At 46.9% G+C, this 21,200-nt stretch overlaps 1 protein-coding gene across 1 annotated transcript in view; it reads left to right on the forward strand.

Moving 5' to 3' along the window:
- LOC308150254 (uncharacterized protein) overlaps positions 1-21,200 on the forward strand; it is a gene marked incomplete at both ends in the record, with an annotated part of 95,890 nt that overhangs the window by 18,418 nt on the left and 56,272 nt on the right. The window contains 9 exon segments of the mRNA XM_080523105.1: positions 241-370; positions 539-674; positions 834-884; positions 12,800-13,063; positions 13,801-14,761; positions 14,901-15,025; positions 15,396-15,524; positions 15,851-16,001; positions 16,129-16,252. Coding sequence (XP_080379231.1) covers positions 241-370; positions 539-674; positions 834-884; positions 12,800-13,063; positions 13,801-14,761; positions 14,901-15,025; positions 15,396-15,524; positions 15,851-16,001; positions 16,129-16,252 — 2,071 coding nt within the window.

Genomic DNA, 21,200 nt, shown 5'->3' on the forward strand with positions numbered 1-21,200 from the left:
TGAAGCCTTTTGTTCCTCTTTTAAATGCAGAGTGGTGTGAGCAATGTATGCTGAGTAGCACACGCTTTTCCACGGTGTGAAAAAAAGCTCATTGTACAACATAATGGATCGCTGCTGACTAAACAAGCCAGAGTCACCTTGCTGTTTTTATCTAACAGCTTTTTTTTTATCCTCTCTGTTTTTGCTCTCTCTCTCTCTCTCTCTCTCTCTCTCTCTCTCTCTCTCTCTCTCTCGCCTCAGGCTGCATCGCATGACTTCCATGGAGCGGGAGGAGAAAGAGAAGGTGAAAAAGAGAGAGAAAAAGTTGAAGGATGAGGAGACTCTGCTGCAGGCCACCAGGGTGAAGTACACCATCCCCATCAAACACCAGGTACATCTGAGATGTGTTTTATATGATTCATATAATTAATTAAATTAAAATTAATATAATTAGCCAAAAATATTGTGTTCCTCAATACATGTTGTGTTATTGTTTGTGACAAGCTGTAGATTTGTCGTACTTCTAGTTGTTGTCCTCTGTGCTTGTCTCTGTGTGTAGGTACGGAAGCAGAAGGGGGAGGAGTACAGAGTGACGGGGTACGGGGGCTGGAGCTGGGTCAGTAGGACCCATGTCCATCGCTTTGTTACCAGGCTACCAGGGAACACCAACGCCAACTACCGCAAAGCACTGGAGGGTAAAGGGCTATTTTAAGTTTTTAGCTTGTCTGTTTGTTTATTCCCCATTGTCTCATGTTGCTGTTAATGATCTGTGGTGTTGAGGCAGAAACTATGCCTCCAGCATGGCTCAGTGGATGTATATTGCTTCATGTTATGCAAATGCCATCTTTTTACAGCAGCTAAGACGGGCAAAGAAAATGCAGCATCTGGCCCAAACAAGCGGAAAGATTTTTTTTTTTCCCCCCCCCCCCCAATTTTTTCTTCTTTTTTTTCTTGAGATTAGGACAATACAACATCCAACAAGAAAGACAGACACACATTAATACCCACATCGCAATCTGGGAAAAACAAAACAAAACAGACAAAAGAACACAGAAAAAACGAATAAAACAAAAACAGCAACAAAACAAAACAGCAACAAACAAAAAAAAACAGAACAAAAAACTAAAACAAACAAATAAACAAACAAACAAGCAAAACACACACACATGTCTTACCAGAGGGCAAGACAAACAAAATACATGTTTACAATATTTTGATCAAGTAAAGATAGGGCATAGGTTGGTTGTGATATATTACAAGTAGAGCGCCTTGTCAGAAGTGTAAATGTCCATAGAGCTCTCTGTATCACCCAGAATTCCCCTCGTTAGCTAATAAGTTCCCCACATCATTTTGCTGGACATATTCCCCAAATGGTCCCCATATCTTTTTAAAGGAGTCTTGTTTGCCTTTAATCATGTATGTCATCCTTTCCATTGTTAAAGAGGATGACATTTCCCTAAGCCATCGGGCAATACTGGGCCTGTTCACATTTTTCCAAGCCAAAGCTATTAACCGTTTTGCTTGCAACAGGCTCATATTTATGAGTGTTTGTTGATATTGCTGTAGACGAAGATGAGTTGGGTACAACCCCAGGATAAACACTTTAGGAGTGAGAGGTAAGGAGACCGATGTTATCTGGAATATCATTTGAGATACCTCCTTCCAAAAATCGTTGATATTTTCGCAGTCCCAGAGACAGTGAGATAAAGTACCTTTACATGTATTACACTTAAAACATACATCTGGATTTTTGTTATTAAACTTATTTAATTTAACAGGGGTCACATAAGTTTGCATCAGCCAGTTGTATTGTAATAGCTTTAGTCGTGTTTTCACAGTCTGTGTCTGAGCCTTTGTGCATATACTACTCCATTCGTCCAAAGTGATATCCTCCTGAAATTCTTCCCTCCAAGCATTTAGTTTGTCTATGGACGAGTCTGATGAGCCAGTCTCTAACATGATATATATAGCGGATATTCTTCCCCTACCGTTACAATTGGACGATATGGTTCTTTCTAAAGTGGACAATGGGGGTTCTTTTAAATAATCATTCTGGGCAGTTGAGAGGAAGCTCCTTAGCTGCAAATATTTAAAAAAGTGTTTTCTAGGAATATCAAATTTAGCAATAAGTTGTTCAAATGACATGAAAGTACTTTCTTTGTATAAATCTTGTACTTTCCTTAAGCCCTTACTGGCCCATATGTAACGATGGTCAAACAGCCAAACTTCTTTCATTTAATTCGTTTATTTGACCTGCAGAGAAGACATATAGAACACAATTCTTCTCTGGTCTGCTTGTGAATCCATTAAGCTGGCGGCCATTTTCTCGGTCCACCGTCTATGTACATTTCACATCAGGACAGTTTGTTCACAGAAAGAACACAAACTTCCCTCAAACATTACAAATAACAATTACAAACAACATGTGGAGCGACATACCTGCAGAGAAGACATATAGAACACAATTCTTCTCTGGTCTGCTTGTGAATCTGCACGTTCAAAACAACATACAATAAATGTTCTGTTTCACATCATCACAATACATCACAATACATGTAAAAACAAACAGCACAGTACTACACCAACATTTTCACCCTACATTACAAGATTCTCCATACAAACAACAAAACACGAGGAGCGTTTTACATGCGCACATACCCATTAAGCTGGCGGCCATTTTCTGACGCACCACCGCAAGTACGGCAACAAGAGAAGGACAAACGAACGTGCAGACCTGCAGTACACCCAAACTCCAAAGGGGGGCTCCAACAACAACCAGGGCTGCTCAAAGCACGGCGAAACTCATCTACATTCACCACAGCTAAACATACATTCCCAACTCTGTTACACCCACCTCCCCTGAATTTCGCCAACCTTGAGCAGCAACTATACATTTAAATACTACTTTTTACTTTTTACACTATTACATAGGGCCGCCAAAGGACAGGACAGCCAACTTGAAAAGTATCCTATAAGGATGAAGTGGAAAGAGAGGTAAACTACCTCTCCAACCAACTACTGGCGGTAGGATGCGTTCTACACCCCACAAGACCCTATTTTCACTGTGTATTACTAGCCTTCAAGAGGCCACAACCTCTTATGAAACAATCAGAATAACGAACAAACCTATATGTCATAGGATGTCAGTGTGCACAGTGTATACATGCACTGAACTGAGCTTCGGCTTATCTAACTGTGGGAAGCCTGGAACACTGACCTGCAAACAGCTCGAATGTTTGACTTAGTGTCTTGGATAATGTATTGTCCTGACATAGTATAAATCAATCTGTCAACTGGTTTGATAAGGCGACCAAACTTGGACTTGACCTGTGTGACTGTACTAGGATGTTCACACTGTGTGACAGAAGCTAAAGTGTCAGTACGCTGTGTGTCACTAGCATCATCTGTCTGATTTGTGTTACCAGAAACATCAGTACAATCATCAGCGCTAACCACAAATCTAGAATCAGAGTTAATGGACTGATCTACCATTTGCTCCTCAGCCATCTGCTCGGGAACCCTCTGAGGGGCAAACGAGACTGAAGACACTACAGTGTTAGTAGCCTCTGTCCGTGAGTGGTCAGGGAATGGTAACTGGGTGACCCACTCCAGGGTTCTTCCCTTGGGATCCTTGGGCTCTGGAACAGTCAAGGGAACATCCCTCTCCCGAACAGCTCTTCCCCCATACTCCATGTCTTCAACCTCCCCTCCCTCACTCCCAGGACAGGAATCCACTCTCTCCGACTCGAACGCGGTTCCTCTACTCACTTCCCCAGGCAAGGAATCCTGTTCCACTTCCGATACGGACATGTCACTTGGCTCATTTGATGTATGAACAGCAGACAGGGATGAAACTGGGTCAGAGATCACACTCGTATCATACACCGGCAGAAAGTTCACCAACAACAATAGATTACGGTGGACTACCTTCTCTCGTCCAGTGACAGTGTCTTGTATCCTATATGTGTGAGTCTCAGAGTTCCTATCCACCACAGTGTATACAGTAGACTCCCAACGATCAGCCACCTTTCTCTTTCCTCTCTCTCTCTTGTTCGCCAACAGCACACGGTCTCCGACGTCAATGGTGGGCCCTTTTACTCGTCTGTTGTAGAGCTCTGTGTGACGGTGCTGTTCTTTTATGACATGTTCCTGGGCTATGACCATAGCTTCTCTCAGATCCTTCGTGAGAGACATCACATACTTGTCGTAGCTGACCACAGCTGGATCATTCAGGACTGTCCGGAAGAGTATATCGACAGGGAGACGAGGAGTACGCCCAAACATCAGATAGAAAGGTGCATAGCCAGTTGACTCATGCGCTGTGCTATTGTACATGAACGTCAGAGTTTGCAAACGCCTCGGCCAGTTGATTTTTGCCTCTGGTTCAAGCGCTCGGATCATGTTACCGAGAGTTCTATTGAAACGTTCCACACTACCGTTACCCATCGGGTGATACGGGGTTGTGTGCGACTTTCTGACACCGGAGACTCTGAGCAGCTCACTCACTAGTTGACTCTCGAAGCTAGCTCCCTGGTCGCTGTGGATACGTTCTGGGAACCCAAAGACGCAGAAGAACTTGTCCCATAGAACTCTCGCCACCTGTTTGGCTGACTGATCTTTGCAGGGGAATGCCTGGGCCATTCTTGTAAAATGGTCAGTAACAACTAACACATCAACTGACTTGTTCCTTGAGTCCTCCGCTGACCAGAAATCAATGCAAACCAGCTGAAGTGGCCTGGTTGATGTGATACTCTGCAAAGGCGCCCTCGCAGCAGGTTCAACAGTCTTACTGACAATACACCGCTGGCAGTTACGGACGTAGTCTCTTACGTCTCTGTCGAGGTTGAGCCAGAAGAACCTCTGTCTGGCCAAGCCAAGACTCCTGAACTGACCTTGATGGCCGGCATGGTCATGAACACCTCTCAGAACTTCAACTTTCTTAGACTCAGGAACCACATACTGGCGGCGTTTTGACTTCACGACTTGATCCCTCGAGACTCTGTAGAGTATCCCATTGCTCACAACAAGTTTCTCCCAGTGCTTCAGGTACCTCATGACTGTGACTGATTCCTTATCTCTCTCTCTCCTGGAGGGTCTCCGATGTCTCTCCACATAGTACAAGACTCGAGAGAGAGTTCTGTCTCTGAGCTGTTCATCCCGGAGTTCCTTCTCACTGTAAGCAGGAAGTGAGTCCTGACCACCTGGGACTAACTGAGGCAAATGGTGCAAGACTGCTACAGCACGCGTTCTTGCTCCGACCTCCCACAGATCGTCATATGACTGTAGAACAACAGACACTTCATCCATCTCCATAGACTGAGCGTGGACATGCAGAGGTGATGGGACACTTTGAGCGTAACTCTCTACCTGGCGTGGAGTGTCACCACTATCATTGGACGACCGGAAGGCGTCCTGTACAGAAGCACTCGACACATCCTGGACTTCGGAGAGGAGATTCTTGTAGGGCTCTTCAAGTAATCTGTGACTGACTCTCTGCTTGACGAAAGGCACACGACTCAAGGCATCAGCGACAACATTCTGTGGGCCTGGCACGTACTTGATGTCGAAGTTATAGCTCGCTAACTTAGCCACCCATCGTTGCTCGCAGCAGTCCAGCTTGGGCTTCGTCATGATATGAGTCAATGGATTATTGTCCGTCCAAACAGTGAAATCATGCCCCTTCAACCAATGGCTGAACTTGTCACAGACACTCCACTTCAAGGCTAGGAATTCCAACCGATGGGCTGGGTAATTTCTCTGAGACAGAGAGAGGGACTTGCTGGCGAATGCGATTGGCCTCGCTCGGTCTTCACCCTCTTGGATCTGCGACAGGACAGCACCGATGCCATCAAGGGACGCGTCCGTTGACAGCATGAAGGGACGGCTGAAATCAGGGTGAGCCAGGACAGCCGTCTCAACCAGCGCCGTTTTCAGCTTCTGGAAAGCCTGCTCCGTTTCGGGGGTCCAGTCAGTAACCTTCAACTTCCTGCTTTGTGACCTTTGTTTGGACTGTTTCACCTTCCCTTTTCTCTTCTGGCCCGTCAACAGAGAGAAGAGAGGCTTTGCAATAGCGGAGAAGCTAGGCACAAAGTGCTGGTAATAATTGATCATCCCCAAGAAAGATCTGATTCGTTTCTGTGAGGGGGTTACACCGTCCGCTTCCATCAGGTCAGCACTTGTCATCTTTGCGATGCTCTCAACTTTGCTGGGATCAGTCAACACACCGTTGTCATTAATTATGTGGCCGAGGAATTTGACGGATTTCCGGAGAAAAAAACACTTCTTGGGGGCCAATTTCAGGTTATGACCACGCAGTCTACTGAACACCATCTCCAAGCGTTCCAGAGCTGTCCTCTCATCAGGGGCGTACACCAATAAATCATCCAGATAAACCAGTAAGCTCAGATAGTTCTGGTCTCCGAAAATGCTAGTCATCATACGCATGAAGCTCCCAGGACTATTACAGAGGCCCTGCGGGAGGCGATTATACTCATACAAGCCCATAGGTGTTGTAAAGGCAGAGTACTTTCTGTCATCCTCGTGTAGTGGCATGTTATAAAACCCTGAGGTTAGATCCATAGTACTAAACAAGGAGTTACCTCCAAGTGCAGCTAAGCAGTCGGCCTGGTGAGGGAGAGGGTGAGCATCCTTCAGGGTCCTCTTGTTCAGCCAGCGAAAGTCTGTACAGATACGGAGATCTCCGTTCTTTTTCCATACAAGAACCAACGGAGATGCATATTCACTGGTTGACTTCCTGATTATATCTTTCTCCTCCATCTCACTCAGTACTTGGCGCAACTTCTGATACTGACTGGGGGGCACTCGTCTGAATGGGAGCCGGAATGGCCTGTGATCTGAGAGGTGAATGCGATGTATGAAGCCCTTTGCCTCTCCACAATCCAGGTGATGGCGTGAGAAGATGTCCTTGTAGCGCACAACCAGGTCAGCCATCTTGCTTCTACACTGTTCAGACACGTCACAGGAGTGTATGTCGAGCCCACTCAATCCCATGTACTTCAGTTCCTCATCAACAGTGCGGGCCGCATTTTCACTGGACGGGGTTACTTGACAGCAACTGAGTAGTGGGACCTCAGCAGGTCCGGTCTCATCCATGTCCTCGAGCGCAATGCAGGAGAAGACGTCGGCCAATTTAGCATTGCGTCTTACCAAGACGGGCCTGTCGGACGAGTTGATCAGCTTCAATGGAACCCATCCGTCTCCCCACAAAGGAGTAACAACTCTGGCCACCAGAACCCCTCTTGGAGCTGAGCGACACGATGTGGGCTCTGTCATCACAGCGCTACCAGGAGACACAATAGTGGACTTGGGTAGCTTGCCCCACATCAGGTACTCCCGACCAGGCTCAAGACACACGGCTGAGTTGCACCTGACTGTGCCTATCTTGTCAGGTATGACGTCACCTCGCCAACGGTTCAGACCAGCGAGCATCGAGAGAAACTGTTCAGATTCTGGATCGCCAGCAGGACAGGGCGTAGACACAGCCTTCCAGTAGCCATCACATTGCTTATACTGCCGGAGGATATATTTAATAACATTGGTGCCTAGTATCAACTCATCATGCTGGCCTTCAACTACCAGAGTGGGAACCATAATCCTACAGCCATACACCTCCATTTCCACGTTGAAAGCTGACTCAGGCTTGACACGGCGACCACCACAGCCAACAAGCACCACATTTGAACTGAACTGGTTATGCTCTGTAGCAACTCCAACCTCTCTAAGCTTTCCCTCTGCCGTCTTACTCATTGTACAAGCCATAGACCCACTGTCTAGCATAGCATTTAGAGTCACTGTATTACCAACTGTCACAGGTGTGTAGAAAAGGCTGTCACTACCACTAATTGTATGCGTATTCTGATAAACAATATCTTCAGAGTTATCACTTGAGCTTTTGAGAGCTATATACACTGTCTCAGCACTAGATTCGTCCTCACAATGGGAGTTTACTTGGCGACCTATATTTTCTCCCTCTGAATACAGGCCACCTAGTTTCCCTGAGGCTGAGGTGCTCGGGACGACCTGGTGGGACACTCAACTTTTGTGTGACCTGGGGCTAAACAGACAAAGCACAGCCTCTCTGACATGCAGTGTGAGATGGTAGTGTGTCTACTGTCATCACAGACTCGGCAGGCCTTCTCACGGGCGCCACCCTGGTATCTTCCGCCACGAGGAGCACTGTCACGCTGCTGCACTTTCCCCATCATCTGCTCCAGACTCTCCATAATGCGAGCAAGAATCCTGTCTTCAGATTGCTGAGTGTTCTGGGCCACAGCAGTCGCGGAGGAGGGGCACGGAAGCTGGCCTAAAGCATGGTCCTGGGAAGGAATGAGGGTAGAAGGCGGACACTGTGTGTGGTACACTGGACTATGGGCAGGAGCAGGGGGGTACTGGGTGGAACACTGCTCAGACACAGACTGAATCGAAGGCTCTGGATGAGACTGCACAGTGTGGAGGGCGGTGGCATGGCTCTTCAATGGCACAGAACTACCGGTCCTGCCAGAGGCTCTCAGCTCTCTCTGATAATTATCAATCTTCAACTGTATGTCTCGTGAGCTCCACTCCTCAATAGCCTTGCATTCCAGAATACGGGATAGTCCAGAGTCCGGGCAATGCCTGACAAACATCCGTGCTACCTCTTCACCCACGTTCTCCATCCTCCTACCTTGTCTGCGGAGGCCCTCACCAGCTACATCAGCTGCTTTGTTGATCCTCAACCAGTAGTCTACAGGGTTCTCATTGGGTCTGGGTAGAGTGGCATAGAAATCTGACAACGGGAGGCATGATGACACATCACTGAAGTACTTGAGAAGGATATCATAGATGAGATCAGGGTTCTGCTTCACATCAAGTGTCTGATCGCTTCGCAAACCAACCCTCACAACATCCTTTGCCTTACCCATCAGCCTTGCCAGTATCTCCTCAGCCTGTTCATGCATTGGACATTTCTGCTTTCTCAGATAAGCTTTAGACATGTCAATCCAGTCCTGGACTGAACACTTATCAGAACTATCACCTCGGAACATTGGTGGTTCCCTGTCTGATGTTACATTCACAGTAACGCACGGAACCACCTGTCTAACAACATTAGGATCAGTTACAGGATCTGGAGGCGATGTGCAGTTGAGGTGTGCACTGCTCATACTACTTGAGTGAACTACACCAGCTGAAATTAACTTGGTTACAATGGACTCGCCAATCTGAGCACCTAGCTGACCCATCATGTCTGAAAGGTGATGAAGAGCTTCAGTGTCATTAACACTGGGTGTGGATGTGGGAGGAGCCTCCCCTGTAAACTGTCCGACAGCAGCACAACCTGGGTCCTGACCTGACCCTGTGCCTCTACCACTGTCAGTAAACAACTGGGAACACCCCACCTCCCTACTATTGACAGCACTGTCAATGTCGATGTCACTGTCAATGTCTATGACAGCACTGTCTGCTCTGCTCTGACATGCCCCCCATGCACCCCTCCCCATAGGCAACACTGGACTGGCAAAAATCTCATCATTAAAACCTGGCCTCTGAGCCATAGTGGTACAGACTTGCGTTGTGTAATATTACTGAATGAAAAAAATAATAATAATAATAATAATGTTTAAAAAAAAATATAAAGTTACAGCAGGACATAAAAACCAAAACAATCAAAGCACTTTTTAAACTGATATAATCACAGACCTCAGACTGAATGACCATTTACTATAATACTCTGACCACACTTGATCTATCACACTAAGACCTGGCATCCACGCAGCATCCACGGAGATCGGCGTTCAGCTGATCTTGAGATCGACGTGTCACGGCACCAGTGTAACGATGGTCAAACAGCCAAACTTCTTTCATTTAATTCGTTTATTTGACCTGCAGAGAAGACATATAGAACACAATTCTTCTCTGGTCTGCTTGTGAATCCATTAAGCTGGCGGCCATTTTCTCGGTCCACCGTCTATGTACATTTCACATCAGGACAGTTTGTTCACAGAAAGAACACAAACTTCCCTCAAACATTACAAATAACAATTACAAACAACATGTGGAGCGACATACCTGCAGAGAAGACATATAGAACACAATTCTTCTCTGGTCTGCTTGTGAATCTGCACGTTCAAAACAACATACAATAAATGTTCTGTTTCACATCATCACAATACATCACAATACATGTAAAAACAAACAGCACAGTACTACACCAACATTTTCACCCTACATTACAAGATTCTCCATACAAACAACAAAACACGAGGAGCGTTTTACATGCGCACATACCCATTAAGCTGGCGGCCATTTTCTGACGCACCACCGCAAGTACGGCAACAAGAGAAGGACAAACGAACGTGCAGACCTGCAGTACACCCAAACTCCAAAGGGGGGCTCCAACAACAACCAGGGCTGCTCAAAGCACGGCGAAACTCATCTACATTCACCACAGCTAAACATACATTCCCAACTCTGTTACACATATTTGGAAACCCGAATCTTCTCTCCCTGGAATGACACTTTGATTTCCCCAAATAGGAGTGAAACCTGACGGAGATTGTGTTTCACCAAGAAATTTCCGCACATCATACCAGACTTTAATTGTGTTAAGAACAAAGGGATTGTTTGTTTGTTTTCTCAGTTTCTTGATATCCGCTGAGTAGATAAATAGATTAAGGGGTAGTTTCGGAGTAACAGAGGACATCTCAATATCTAGCCACGAAGGGATGTAGTCAGAACTAAAGTAATACATAGTAGAGCGAAGCTGAGCAGCCCGGTAGTACCACTGGATATTAGGCAGGTGGAGACCTCCTCTGTCATATGGAAGGTACAGTAAGGATAAGCGAACTCTGGGGCGTCTATCAGTCCATATGAAAGAAGTGAACATTCTTTTAAGCTTTGTAAAGAGCGATGTTGGAGGGGGCAAAGGAATATTCTGAAATAGATACAACAGCTTTGGCAGAACATTCATTTTTAGAATATTGATCCGACCAATCAGGGATATAGGTAAGGATGACCACCTATCTATCGATTTTATTATGGAGTCCACGATAGGGTCATAATTAATTGAGACTATGTGGTTAATCTCTGGTGTAATGTGAATACCAAGGTAGGTAAAACCTTCTGTTGTATTAAGAAAAGGAGTGACATGTATAGGACAGAGTCTTTCCTCCTCCTTCAGCATCATGATTGAGGATTTTGTGTTGTTTATTTTATATCCCGAAAAGACCCCAAAGTCTTTAATCAGGTCTAATCAAGTACATAGTTCTATTCTCACTTTAATGACAGCCCAAGCATAGTGAGCAAATGAAACAAAACAAGCATATATCATACAATTCATCGTCTATGCATTAAACGGAAACGTAGCATATCATTTTAAACAAGGACCAATTTCATACAAATAATTCAAGCCAAGATCTTACATTGTTCGCCGTGTTCATATAGTCCCGTACAGCTAAGAGTTAAACGTTGTGGAAAAAAAGGACAGGTGTCTAGAACACACACACACACACACACACACACACAAATAAGAAATAAAAATAAGTTTAAAAAAAAAAGGGGATGGAGATAGTGTTCTAGAATCTAGACGTCGCTTTCCTCTTCAAACAAAGCCAGCATAGATCGTTATTATTCGCCGTGTTGAAGTAGGCTAAGAGTTAGGCGTTTGAAAAAAGTCAAATGTTTACAACAAAAAAGAATGGAAATATACTTCCAGCCATAACTTTCCTCTTCAAACAAAGTCAAAGGAGATCAGTCTTGATCAGGCATACACACACAGGAAAAGAAAAAAAGAGTCTTACTGTGCGTTGTTCATCGTTGTTCTGCTACTCCATCATTGCTTAGTGTCTCCAAAAAATGCTCTACCTCTGTTTCAAAAACATATGAACGGTCGTTGTGGGTTATCCTCAGGCGCGCCGGGAAGATTATTCCATATCGGATAGCCTTGGCCCGTAGCCGCTGTTTAACTCCGTCAAATCGCTTCTGCTGTTTATGAACTTCCATGGGTAGATCTGGGAAACACATAACGTGCTGATTCTTGTAGAGAACTCTCCCTTTCGCCCTGGCTGCATTCGCGACGCGCACCTTATCCTTGTAGTTTAGGAATTTCATTATCAGAGCCCTCGGTGGTGCGTCGGGATTGGACCTTGGGCCAGAGATTCGGTGAGCTCCCTCGATGATCAAAGGAAAGCGTAGTGTCCCCATATCCAGGGCGTCGGGAATCCACTGCTCCAAAAATGAGCAAGCATCTTTTCCCTCCGCACCCTCCGGGAGGTGGACCAGCCTCAGGTTCGATCTCCGACTGCGGCCTTCTAGATCAACTAGTTTGGAGGTGAGCCTTTTCTTCCAGAGCGCTGGTGGTTGCGTTCAGGGATCCGATGCTGTCCTCGGCCTCCGAAATGCGTAGCTCCGCCTGTGAGACTCGGCCAGCACACTCTTTGACTTCTCTGCTGATATTGTCCATTACAGACAAAACTTTTTCGAGTTTACCAGAGAATTCTGTTTTCATGTCGAGGATGGCCTTGAGAATATCCTCCGAGCCCACGGCACTGTTCGTACTGCTTTCCTCAGTGTTCTCTGGAGCTTGCGCGGCGCTTTCATCCTCAGAACCAGTCATTAGGCCTATACTATAGTAATGTCTTTGGTGGCCTTTTTCTTAGGTGGCATAGTATATTTCTTGCGGCTAACCTTTTAATACTAAATTATTAATGTAAGATCTTTGAATGTGAGCTTTCTTTTAAGAATTTATTTCAAACTTGTAGCGGAGCAAACAAATGCGTCTGATCAGCTCCGCGTCATTACCGGAAGAATAGCGGAAAGCGGAAAGATTTGCTAAAAACAGAGACAGGCTCAGAAACCCAGGAAAAAGAAGAGCCCGTCCCAGCCGCTTCAGAAAAAGACAACAAGCTAAAGTCGGTCGTAGAGTCATCTCAGAGCACCTCACCAGGAGAGGGGCAGGTGCTGAAAGAGAAGCAAGAGGAGAACGTCACAGAGAAGATGGAGGATAATAAAGATCAGGTGGAGGAGAAGACTGAAGACAAGATGGATGTTGTCTCAAGTCCACCCGCCACCTGTCTAGATAAAGAAAAAGGTGCTTTATTCAGTAATATCCATCTGTTTCTCATACCTTTCATCGACAATCCAGATGTCTCAAGGTGAATCATTTGAATAACAAACGCTTAACATTTCCTGATGCTTGCTGTAAGATTTAGACTGTTAGGAGACATGCTAATCAGGCCAACCATTTGGAACTTGTTTTCACAAAATCTTTGATGGTTAGTGATCAAGTTAAGTGAGACTACTAATATATAGTAGTGTATGCATGTATGACATGTATCACATAGTGTGTAAGAAATGTAAATCTTTACCTTTTATTTTGACTGTTTTCCCCTGCTTTTATATTCATTCTATGCTTGTATATGTTTTTATATTCACTTTATGTTCTTATTCCTGTTGTAAAGCACTTTGAGCTGCATTTCTTGTATGAAAGGTGCTATATAAATAAAGCATTACTTACTTACTTACTTACAAGAACTATCAAACCAAATAAAATGCAGATGCATATAACATGAAGATGTTAAGGCTTTGTATACCGCTTCAGACTGGGTGATAGATCGAAGGGTAAAAAGAGCTGATGTAAAGCTCAGTTCTTGGTTCAGACCACACAGCTGGACCCAGAGTATGGACCTGCTCTGCTGCCTAATATACAAGTAAAAGATTCCTTAAACACAGAAGTCGTAACTGTCCTTTTATTCTCTTTCATTGCCAAACATTAACTTTGTCATGTCATGTCGGCTGATCGTTAACGGAGTTCTCTCCATCTCTCAGGTGAAGTGAACAGCAGAGGCCCCTCATCGCCGACGAAACCTGCTGTGAAGGAGGAGCCTATGGAAGAAGACGAGCCCAAAAAGGAGGAGGAGTCTGAAACCAAGCCCCCTGTCCGACCCTTCAACTACGACGTGGTGAACGTCAGCGAGGGCTTCCAGCTGCGCACGGCCTACAAGAAGAAAGTCGAGGCCTCCAAGCTGGACGGGCTGCTGGAGAGACGGGTGAAGCAGTTCACCATGGAGGAAAAGCAGAGGCTGGAGAAGCTCAAGCAGGCAGCTCTGCAGCCCAAGCCTGCCGCTTCCAAGCCCCAGGAGAAGCTCAACAACACAGGGACCTCTGTCAAAACGGAGCAGGCGGTGAAGTCAGCGGTGACACCGTTAACGAGTCTGAAGGCGCAGGACGGGCAGGTAGACTCAGCAGCGAAAGACCAGGTTGTCAAAAGGCTTGACTCTGACCAGCAGCAGTCAGTAAGGTCTGAGATCTCAGGAAAGACGGATAACCTGGACGTCAGATTAGGTTCGGCGGTAACAACGCAGGCGGCTGTTACAGGACCAGGGAGAAGAGAGCAGAAGGATGCTGCTCACCCCGTCGGCAGAGCAGCCGTCTCCCAGGAGACCAAGACCGTTGTCACGGCGACGGTGACGGACACCAAGTCGGGCCCCTCCGGGTCTACGGTGACCTCCATGACGGTCAGCAAAGGGTACTCCACCAGAGACAGGGTCACACTGCTCAAGTACGTCTGCTCCAAGAAGACCCGCTCGGGCACGGCCCTCCCCTCGTACCGCAAGTTTGTCACCAAGAGCAGCAAGAAGAGCATCTTCGTCCTGCCCAACGACGACCTGAAGAAACTGGCGAGGAGAGGGGGCATCAGAGAGGTGCCCTTCTTCAAATACAACGCCAAGCCTGCCCTGGACATCTGGCCCTATCCCTCCCCCAGACCCACCTATGGAATCACATGGAGGTGGGTGAAATTGCCACGACACTAAGAACTGAAACCATTTAGGAGAACCATGTCTCTCCGTGTCTCTGTCTGGTGATGGGTGATTTTGGTCGAGTCACACCTAATGGGTCAATGAGTCACACCGTGTCCCCCCCTGCAGGTTCCGTCTCCAGACTGTCAAGTCTCTGGCAGGGGTGAGCCTGATGCTGCGGCTGCTGTGGGCCTGCCTGAGGTGGGATGACATGGCAGTCAAGCCCTCCGCTGCTGTGGGGACCACCCGCACAGGTGAGTGCACAGCTATTTCATCTTCCTCTCACTCCCTCTCTCTTTCTGTCCTCCCCCTCCTGTTTCTGCCTCTGTACCTCTCCTCCCACCCCCCCCCCGCACTCTCCTTGTGCAAGGACACTGAATCAATGTCATATCCTTTTAATCATAAGCTTAGCTTACCAACCACAATGCAGACAGTGGCAGTAATATATATACGTAATGAGGTGATGATTACTAGAAACACTAGAGCGTCAGTAACTGATCAGATACGCTTGTGTGGTTGTCCTGTGGTTTAGTAGCCCATGCATGCCTATGAAGCAGTGTCCATTTTGAAGATGAGAGTCATTGGTATGTGCAGATGCTCAGATCTATCTGATTCTCTCCCTAGAAACCTCAGACACTGAGATCACAACCACGGAGATCATCAAACGGCGAGATGTGGGAGCGTACGGCATCCGGTCGGAATACTGCATCAGGAAAATCATCTGTCCCCTCGGCGTTCCCGACACTCCCAAAGGTAAAAAAGAGAAAACACACGGCATCTTCAAATTCGCCCAGGATCCCGCTGTTCCGGTCCCTACAGTGGCCTCATGAATCTTGGAAGCTTTGCCGTGCCTCGGTCAGCTTGTTCCTTATTCCCATCTTGTGTCCTCTCTCAAGTTAGATAAAGCACCTGTCCAGGCTAATGCCTACCCAAGCAACGTGAGACACAGTACCAATGGAGTTACTGTTGTTCTCTATCTACTCATTAAAGTGAAGGCATATGGCATCAAAGTCTTCTATCTTTTTGTGGGGTTGTATATCTCTTTCCCAATTCCCTATTCTCTTTTTTGTCTTGAGCAGAGGCTCACACTCCCCAGAGGAAAGGCCTGAGGTCCAGCGCTCTGAGGCCCAAGAAGCCTGAGCCAGCCAAGCAGACTGGGCCTATCGTCATGGAGACGTGGCTCTCTGAGGAGGAACTGGACCTTTGGGAGATCAGAGCCTTTTCAGAAAGGTGAGGAGATGTTGGTTCAGCCTTGGGCTGGAGCTAGAGTTAATGTGAGACACCGGTTGTGTGGTCTTTTAACTGTAACCCACTGAATGTCAGTTGCCTTCTAACCTTTTCCTCTTTCCTGATGCAGGGTTGAGAGGGAGAAGGCCCAGGCGGCAGACCAGGTTAAGGTTAGTAGTGCTCTGAAGACAGCAGAGGAGGTCAAGGCCCAATTGGAGATTCAGCTAAAGCAACAGAGATTGGCTTCTCAGCAGGTGGGAAGATCAGACAATTTTCCACCATGCACTACGGTGTGACACCTAGACTCCCAACATAGCACCCCCCCCTCAGTGTAAACCTAGGGGGCCACAAACACAAAACACAGGGAGCTGGGAAAGAGTAGTTCTAAAGGGCTAACTTTGGCAGTTGTGTGTCAATGATTCTTTAGTAGAACCATTCTTAATGTACACTGTCCAATAGAAATTCATAGTGTCATTGCAAATTTGTGTTGAAGGATGCAAAATCATCTTACTTTGAGTCAGTATTTGTATTATGTGTGCAGTCCTTCACCTGCTCGTTCGTTAAATCACTGTTTATGTTTTAGAAACGGTTGGAGCAGCAGAAGGCTGGTGCCATCAACCCCTCCACCGGCACTCCCACCACCCCGGCCTCCGCCACCCAGAAGGTCATGGTGGGCTCTCTGAGCAGCCAGGTGACCCAAGGCACCAAGGTGGTCCTGGCCACCAAGCTGGGGACGCCGGTGACATTCCAGCAGAACAAGAACTTCCAGCAGTTGTTTGCTTCCTGGGTCAAACAGGGTCAGAGCACCCCAGGTGAGTGTAGCTGGATTAGGGAGGCTGTTTGTCTAAAATCACATGACGTGACTGTGGTGTGTGTGTGTGTCTGATGACGTTTCCCCGTCGTTGATGTGATGTGAAAGCGCTGTGGGAAAAGGATCGTGAGTGGAGTTGATGGCTCTTTCAATCCCCATTTTTTGTTCTTTTGAATGGTTAATTGGATCTTCACTCCTAGTGAATGTAACCATCTATGTCAACCATCAGCATGGCTTTCGTTTTTTCATTTTTGTCGCTATACCATATTACAATAGATATATTTAAGTTTTGTCAGAGTGCCTTTTTGGCCGGTGGTGTCCACTCTTATCTCCCAGAGTAATTCTGATAATCAGGGAAAGGTGAATTCCCTATACACCTTAACAATAACAAGACTCCCAAACTGTCAATGTGGAGTGTCAACCTTTAGGTCAATAAATGCCCCAAAATTCAAGCAAATGGCCTTGATTATACTGTATATCAACGCTGCTAAAACCAACCCAGTGGACACCACTGCTATAGACGGTAGCTGTTGTGGTTGCCCGCTGGTCTGGGTGTGACTGCAGGTCACGTGTGTGTGTTGCAGCCTCCACCGGCGTGGTGGCCACCATGGCCAGCAGCGTCACCACCTCTGGGCAAACGTTCCAGATCGCTGCCGGCCAGGTGACCATGGCGACCAAGGTCATCACCGCCAAGCTACCGCTGCCGCCTAACAGCAAGATTGTCACGGTCAACATGCCGACCACGCAAGGAGGTATGGATGGAGGGTCTCGCCGTGCGTTCGTTAAGGTCTACCCCCCCACGTAACGGTTCATGGATGAGCTATGTCACCACCGTGGAAATGGAACCCCCATGAGACACAGGCCCAATCCCGATTCTCTTTTTTACCACTTCGGCTCGTTTTGGAGTCACTCGTTTTGGAGTCACTCGTTTTGGAGTCACTCGTTTTGGAGCCATAGCCGTAGTGGTTCCCCGGGGGAAATGGGACAACCCTTCACGACGTCATCCGTAGTGTAATGAATGGGTTAATTCATAGTCAGGACAGCGCATGCGCCTTAGAGAGAGTTCGTGATATACCAGAAGGTGACTGACAGGTGGCGAGAGAACCGAAGTAAACTGGTTATACCTTTGTTGAACCCAGACTCAAGTGTCTTATTATTCTATGTCCAAGTGACATTACACGTAGTATCGTAGAAAAGCATTGACGCTCGCGATTCATTCACAACTTGAATGAACTTGAACGCTATCAATCGATCAAACAAGTCATCAAATAAAAAAGAACAATGCTTCATTATCAGACCATGACAGAATAAGCTCTAACCTGTATGAAACCTGTGCTCCAGTGGTGTAGTATACCCACTAGGAAAGGGCAAGGACTTCCGTATACCCACTTAAAAACGTGTGAGGATACGTAACGGCGTTTTGTGACAGAACTTTCACTTTCATTCATAAAATTCACCCCGTCTGTGTTACGAAGCGCTTGACTTTCGGATTAGATTGCGAGTTGTTTTGGTATAATAAGTGCCGCAATACAGATAGCGTCATATACCACCGGGGGGGGGGGGGGGAATTTGCGCCTATCATGCACATATCAGCCTGTGGATAGATAACTTTAGATAGATAACTTTACATTAAATATGTCTACCATCATCCGCTGTCAAACACCACAATTTATTTTTAAATAAACATGATTGTACATCTCTGTAATCGCGCACCGATGTATTTATATGGGGAAGGCTGTGCTTGACGATTCCATTGGACTGACGCCGGGCAGAGGAACAGGGACTGTCGCCGTTTGACAAACGCGCAGATATGAGTGCTCCGGACCGGTGTCCTGCTTTGATAGTCTAATGCAGCGGTTCCCAACCTTTTTGGACTCACGGCCCACTTTACAAATCTCTACAGTATTCACGGCCCACCTAGTGCGCGAAGCGTGTAAAGAAAAGGTCTATAATGCATTGAAATGACATTAGTACATCAGACATTAGACATCAGACATGGAAATATGTCAATGCGCGGCTGTCATGCACAAATCAGCTTGTAACGTTAGACATGTCAGAACCCCCCTGGTGGTACAACAAGGTATTCTCCCAGCCAGTAGGTCTCCCTCTCTTCTCTGCGGTCTGTCCCTCCCTCGTCCCAACCCCCCGTGGCTGCATGACTCTCCCACTCAGCATGGGCGTCGGTGGACCGCTGCTATGAAAACGCAAACTTTATTAAACTATATTAAATTATACGTAGAGCAAATATCGATTCGGCCTAATAAATGCTGATTTTGTTTTCTACCCTCATTTCACGTGGCTTGCTTGTTGGTGTCAAATTTGAACTAGAAACATGTTGATTATACCTACATTTATACCTACATTACGCCGTCTAATGATCGCAAGGTTGGCAGATCGGCGGTTTGAGCCCCGGCTGGCCACATGTCGAAGTGTCCTTGTGCAAGACACTGAACCCCAAATTGCTCCCAGTGAGCGGGCCGGCGCCTTGCATGGTAGCTTGCCTCCATTGCTGTGTGAATGTATGTGTGAATGGGTGAATGAGAGGCCGTCGTAAAGCGCTTTGGATAAAGGCGCTAATATAAGTGCAGTCCATTTATCATTTTACAATTTCTTGTTGATCCTGTCTCTCCTCTCCAGGCCAGTCCCAGCAGGTGGTGACTCAGATCATCCGGGGCCAGCCTGTGTCCACGGCCGTCTCTAGTGCCAGTCCCATGCAGACCACTGCAGGACAGAGGCTGGTGGGGGCCATGCCTCCCCCCCGCGCTGCCCCCCCAGCCCCAGGGCAGTCCCCGGCCCCGCCCACCCCCCAGGGTCCACGACCACAGCAAGGCCAGCTAACGCAGGGAGCACAGGTGAGGGTGCTCTCTCTCTCTCTCACTCTCTCACTCTCTCTCTCTCTCTCTCTCACACACACACACAGAGCTCCTCTTGATTCGGTAGAGGTTGCTTCTCTGTCAGATTATTCAATCAGTGTTTTCAATTGACTGACTCACCCAAACGTCTCTTTGATGACGGTGCTGGTAGTTATGGTGATGGTGTTAGCATCCATATTCCTAAATTTCGTTGTTTGGTACCTGTACTGTAGCAATGACAAATAAAGTCCATTCCATTCCATATGCTACTATGCCATGCCGTTCTTTATTGTATGTCTGCCTCATAACAGCCCATACATTTATCGTTTTCTCTTGAAACTTCACTCAGCAGCCAGGAAACTCTATGGACAGACAAAAGGTTAGCAAGTTCATCATCACCTGGGTAGATCTGGGGCTGGTGTTTCTACAATCTCTCCCTTTTCCCGTGGATTGTGTGATTTGTCTTAGTTTTGTGTTCTGCCCCCCCTCTCACTGTAGCTGTGTTCTATCTATGTCTGTAACCTCTTTCTCACCATCGGGCCGACGTGGACCCAAACGGTACTGTGCTGGCTTGGATGTTTTCTTTTCCCATCGTCCTCTCTGGCACAGTTCTGGCAACTGTGGTGGACGTCTAAAGGCCAAGCTCCACCTGCTGCGTTGCGTCAACTCGCCATCGGCGTTGCGTCAACTTCCCGTTGTCCAAGCTCCACCTACTGCGTTGCGTCAACGTCAACGTTCTACTCTAGCTCCACTGTCATTGGTCAATTGTCAATTGGTCTCATTGTGACGTCTGCGTCCACCGTCAAAAATCAAACTTTTTTGAATGTCTACTTTTGACGCAGCCATCGGACGCAACGCAACGCTGACGCAACGCAGCAAGTGGAGCACATTTCATTGATTACAATGCATTTGATCCCAATTTCGGACGCAACGCACATTTGACGCAACGCTCGATGGCCATGGTGGAGCTTGGCCGTAACACAGCACAGCAGCACAGCATAGTTCAGTACAGTATATCCTGGTTCAGTATAGCCTGGTTCAGTATAGCCTGGTTCAGTATAGCCTGGTTCAGTATAGCCTGGTTCAGTACAGCTTGGTTCAGTATAGCTTGGTTCAGTATAGCCTGGTTCAGTATAGCCTGGTTCAGTACAGCTTGGTTCAGTACAGCTTGGTTCAGTACAGCTCGGTTCAGTACAGCTTGGTTCAGTACAGCCTGGTTCAGTACAGCTTGGTTCAGCACAGTTTGTTCAGTATAGCCTGGTCCAGTATAGCTTGGATCAGTACAGCCTGGTTCAGTACAGCCTGGTCAAGTACAGTTTGGTTCAGCACAGTTTGGTTCAGTATAGCCTGGTTCAGTACAGCTTGGTTCAGTATAGCTTGGTTCAGTACAGCTTGGTCCAGCACAGCTTGGTTCAGTACAGCTTGGTTCAGTATAGCTTGGTTCAGTATAGCCTGGTTCAGTACAGCTTGGTACAGCTTGGGAAGATCAGACAATTTTCCACCATGCACTACGGTGTGACACCTAGACTCCCAACATAG

Source organism: Nansenia antarctica, assembly GCF_963989245.1.
Source record: "Nansenia antarctica genome assembly, chromosome: 2".
In the NCBI taxonomy this organism is placed as follows: Eukaryota; Metazoa; Chordata; class Actinopteri; order Argentiniformes; family Microstomatidae; genus Nansenia; species Nansenia antarctica.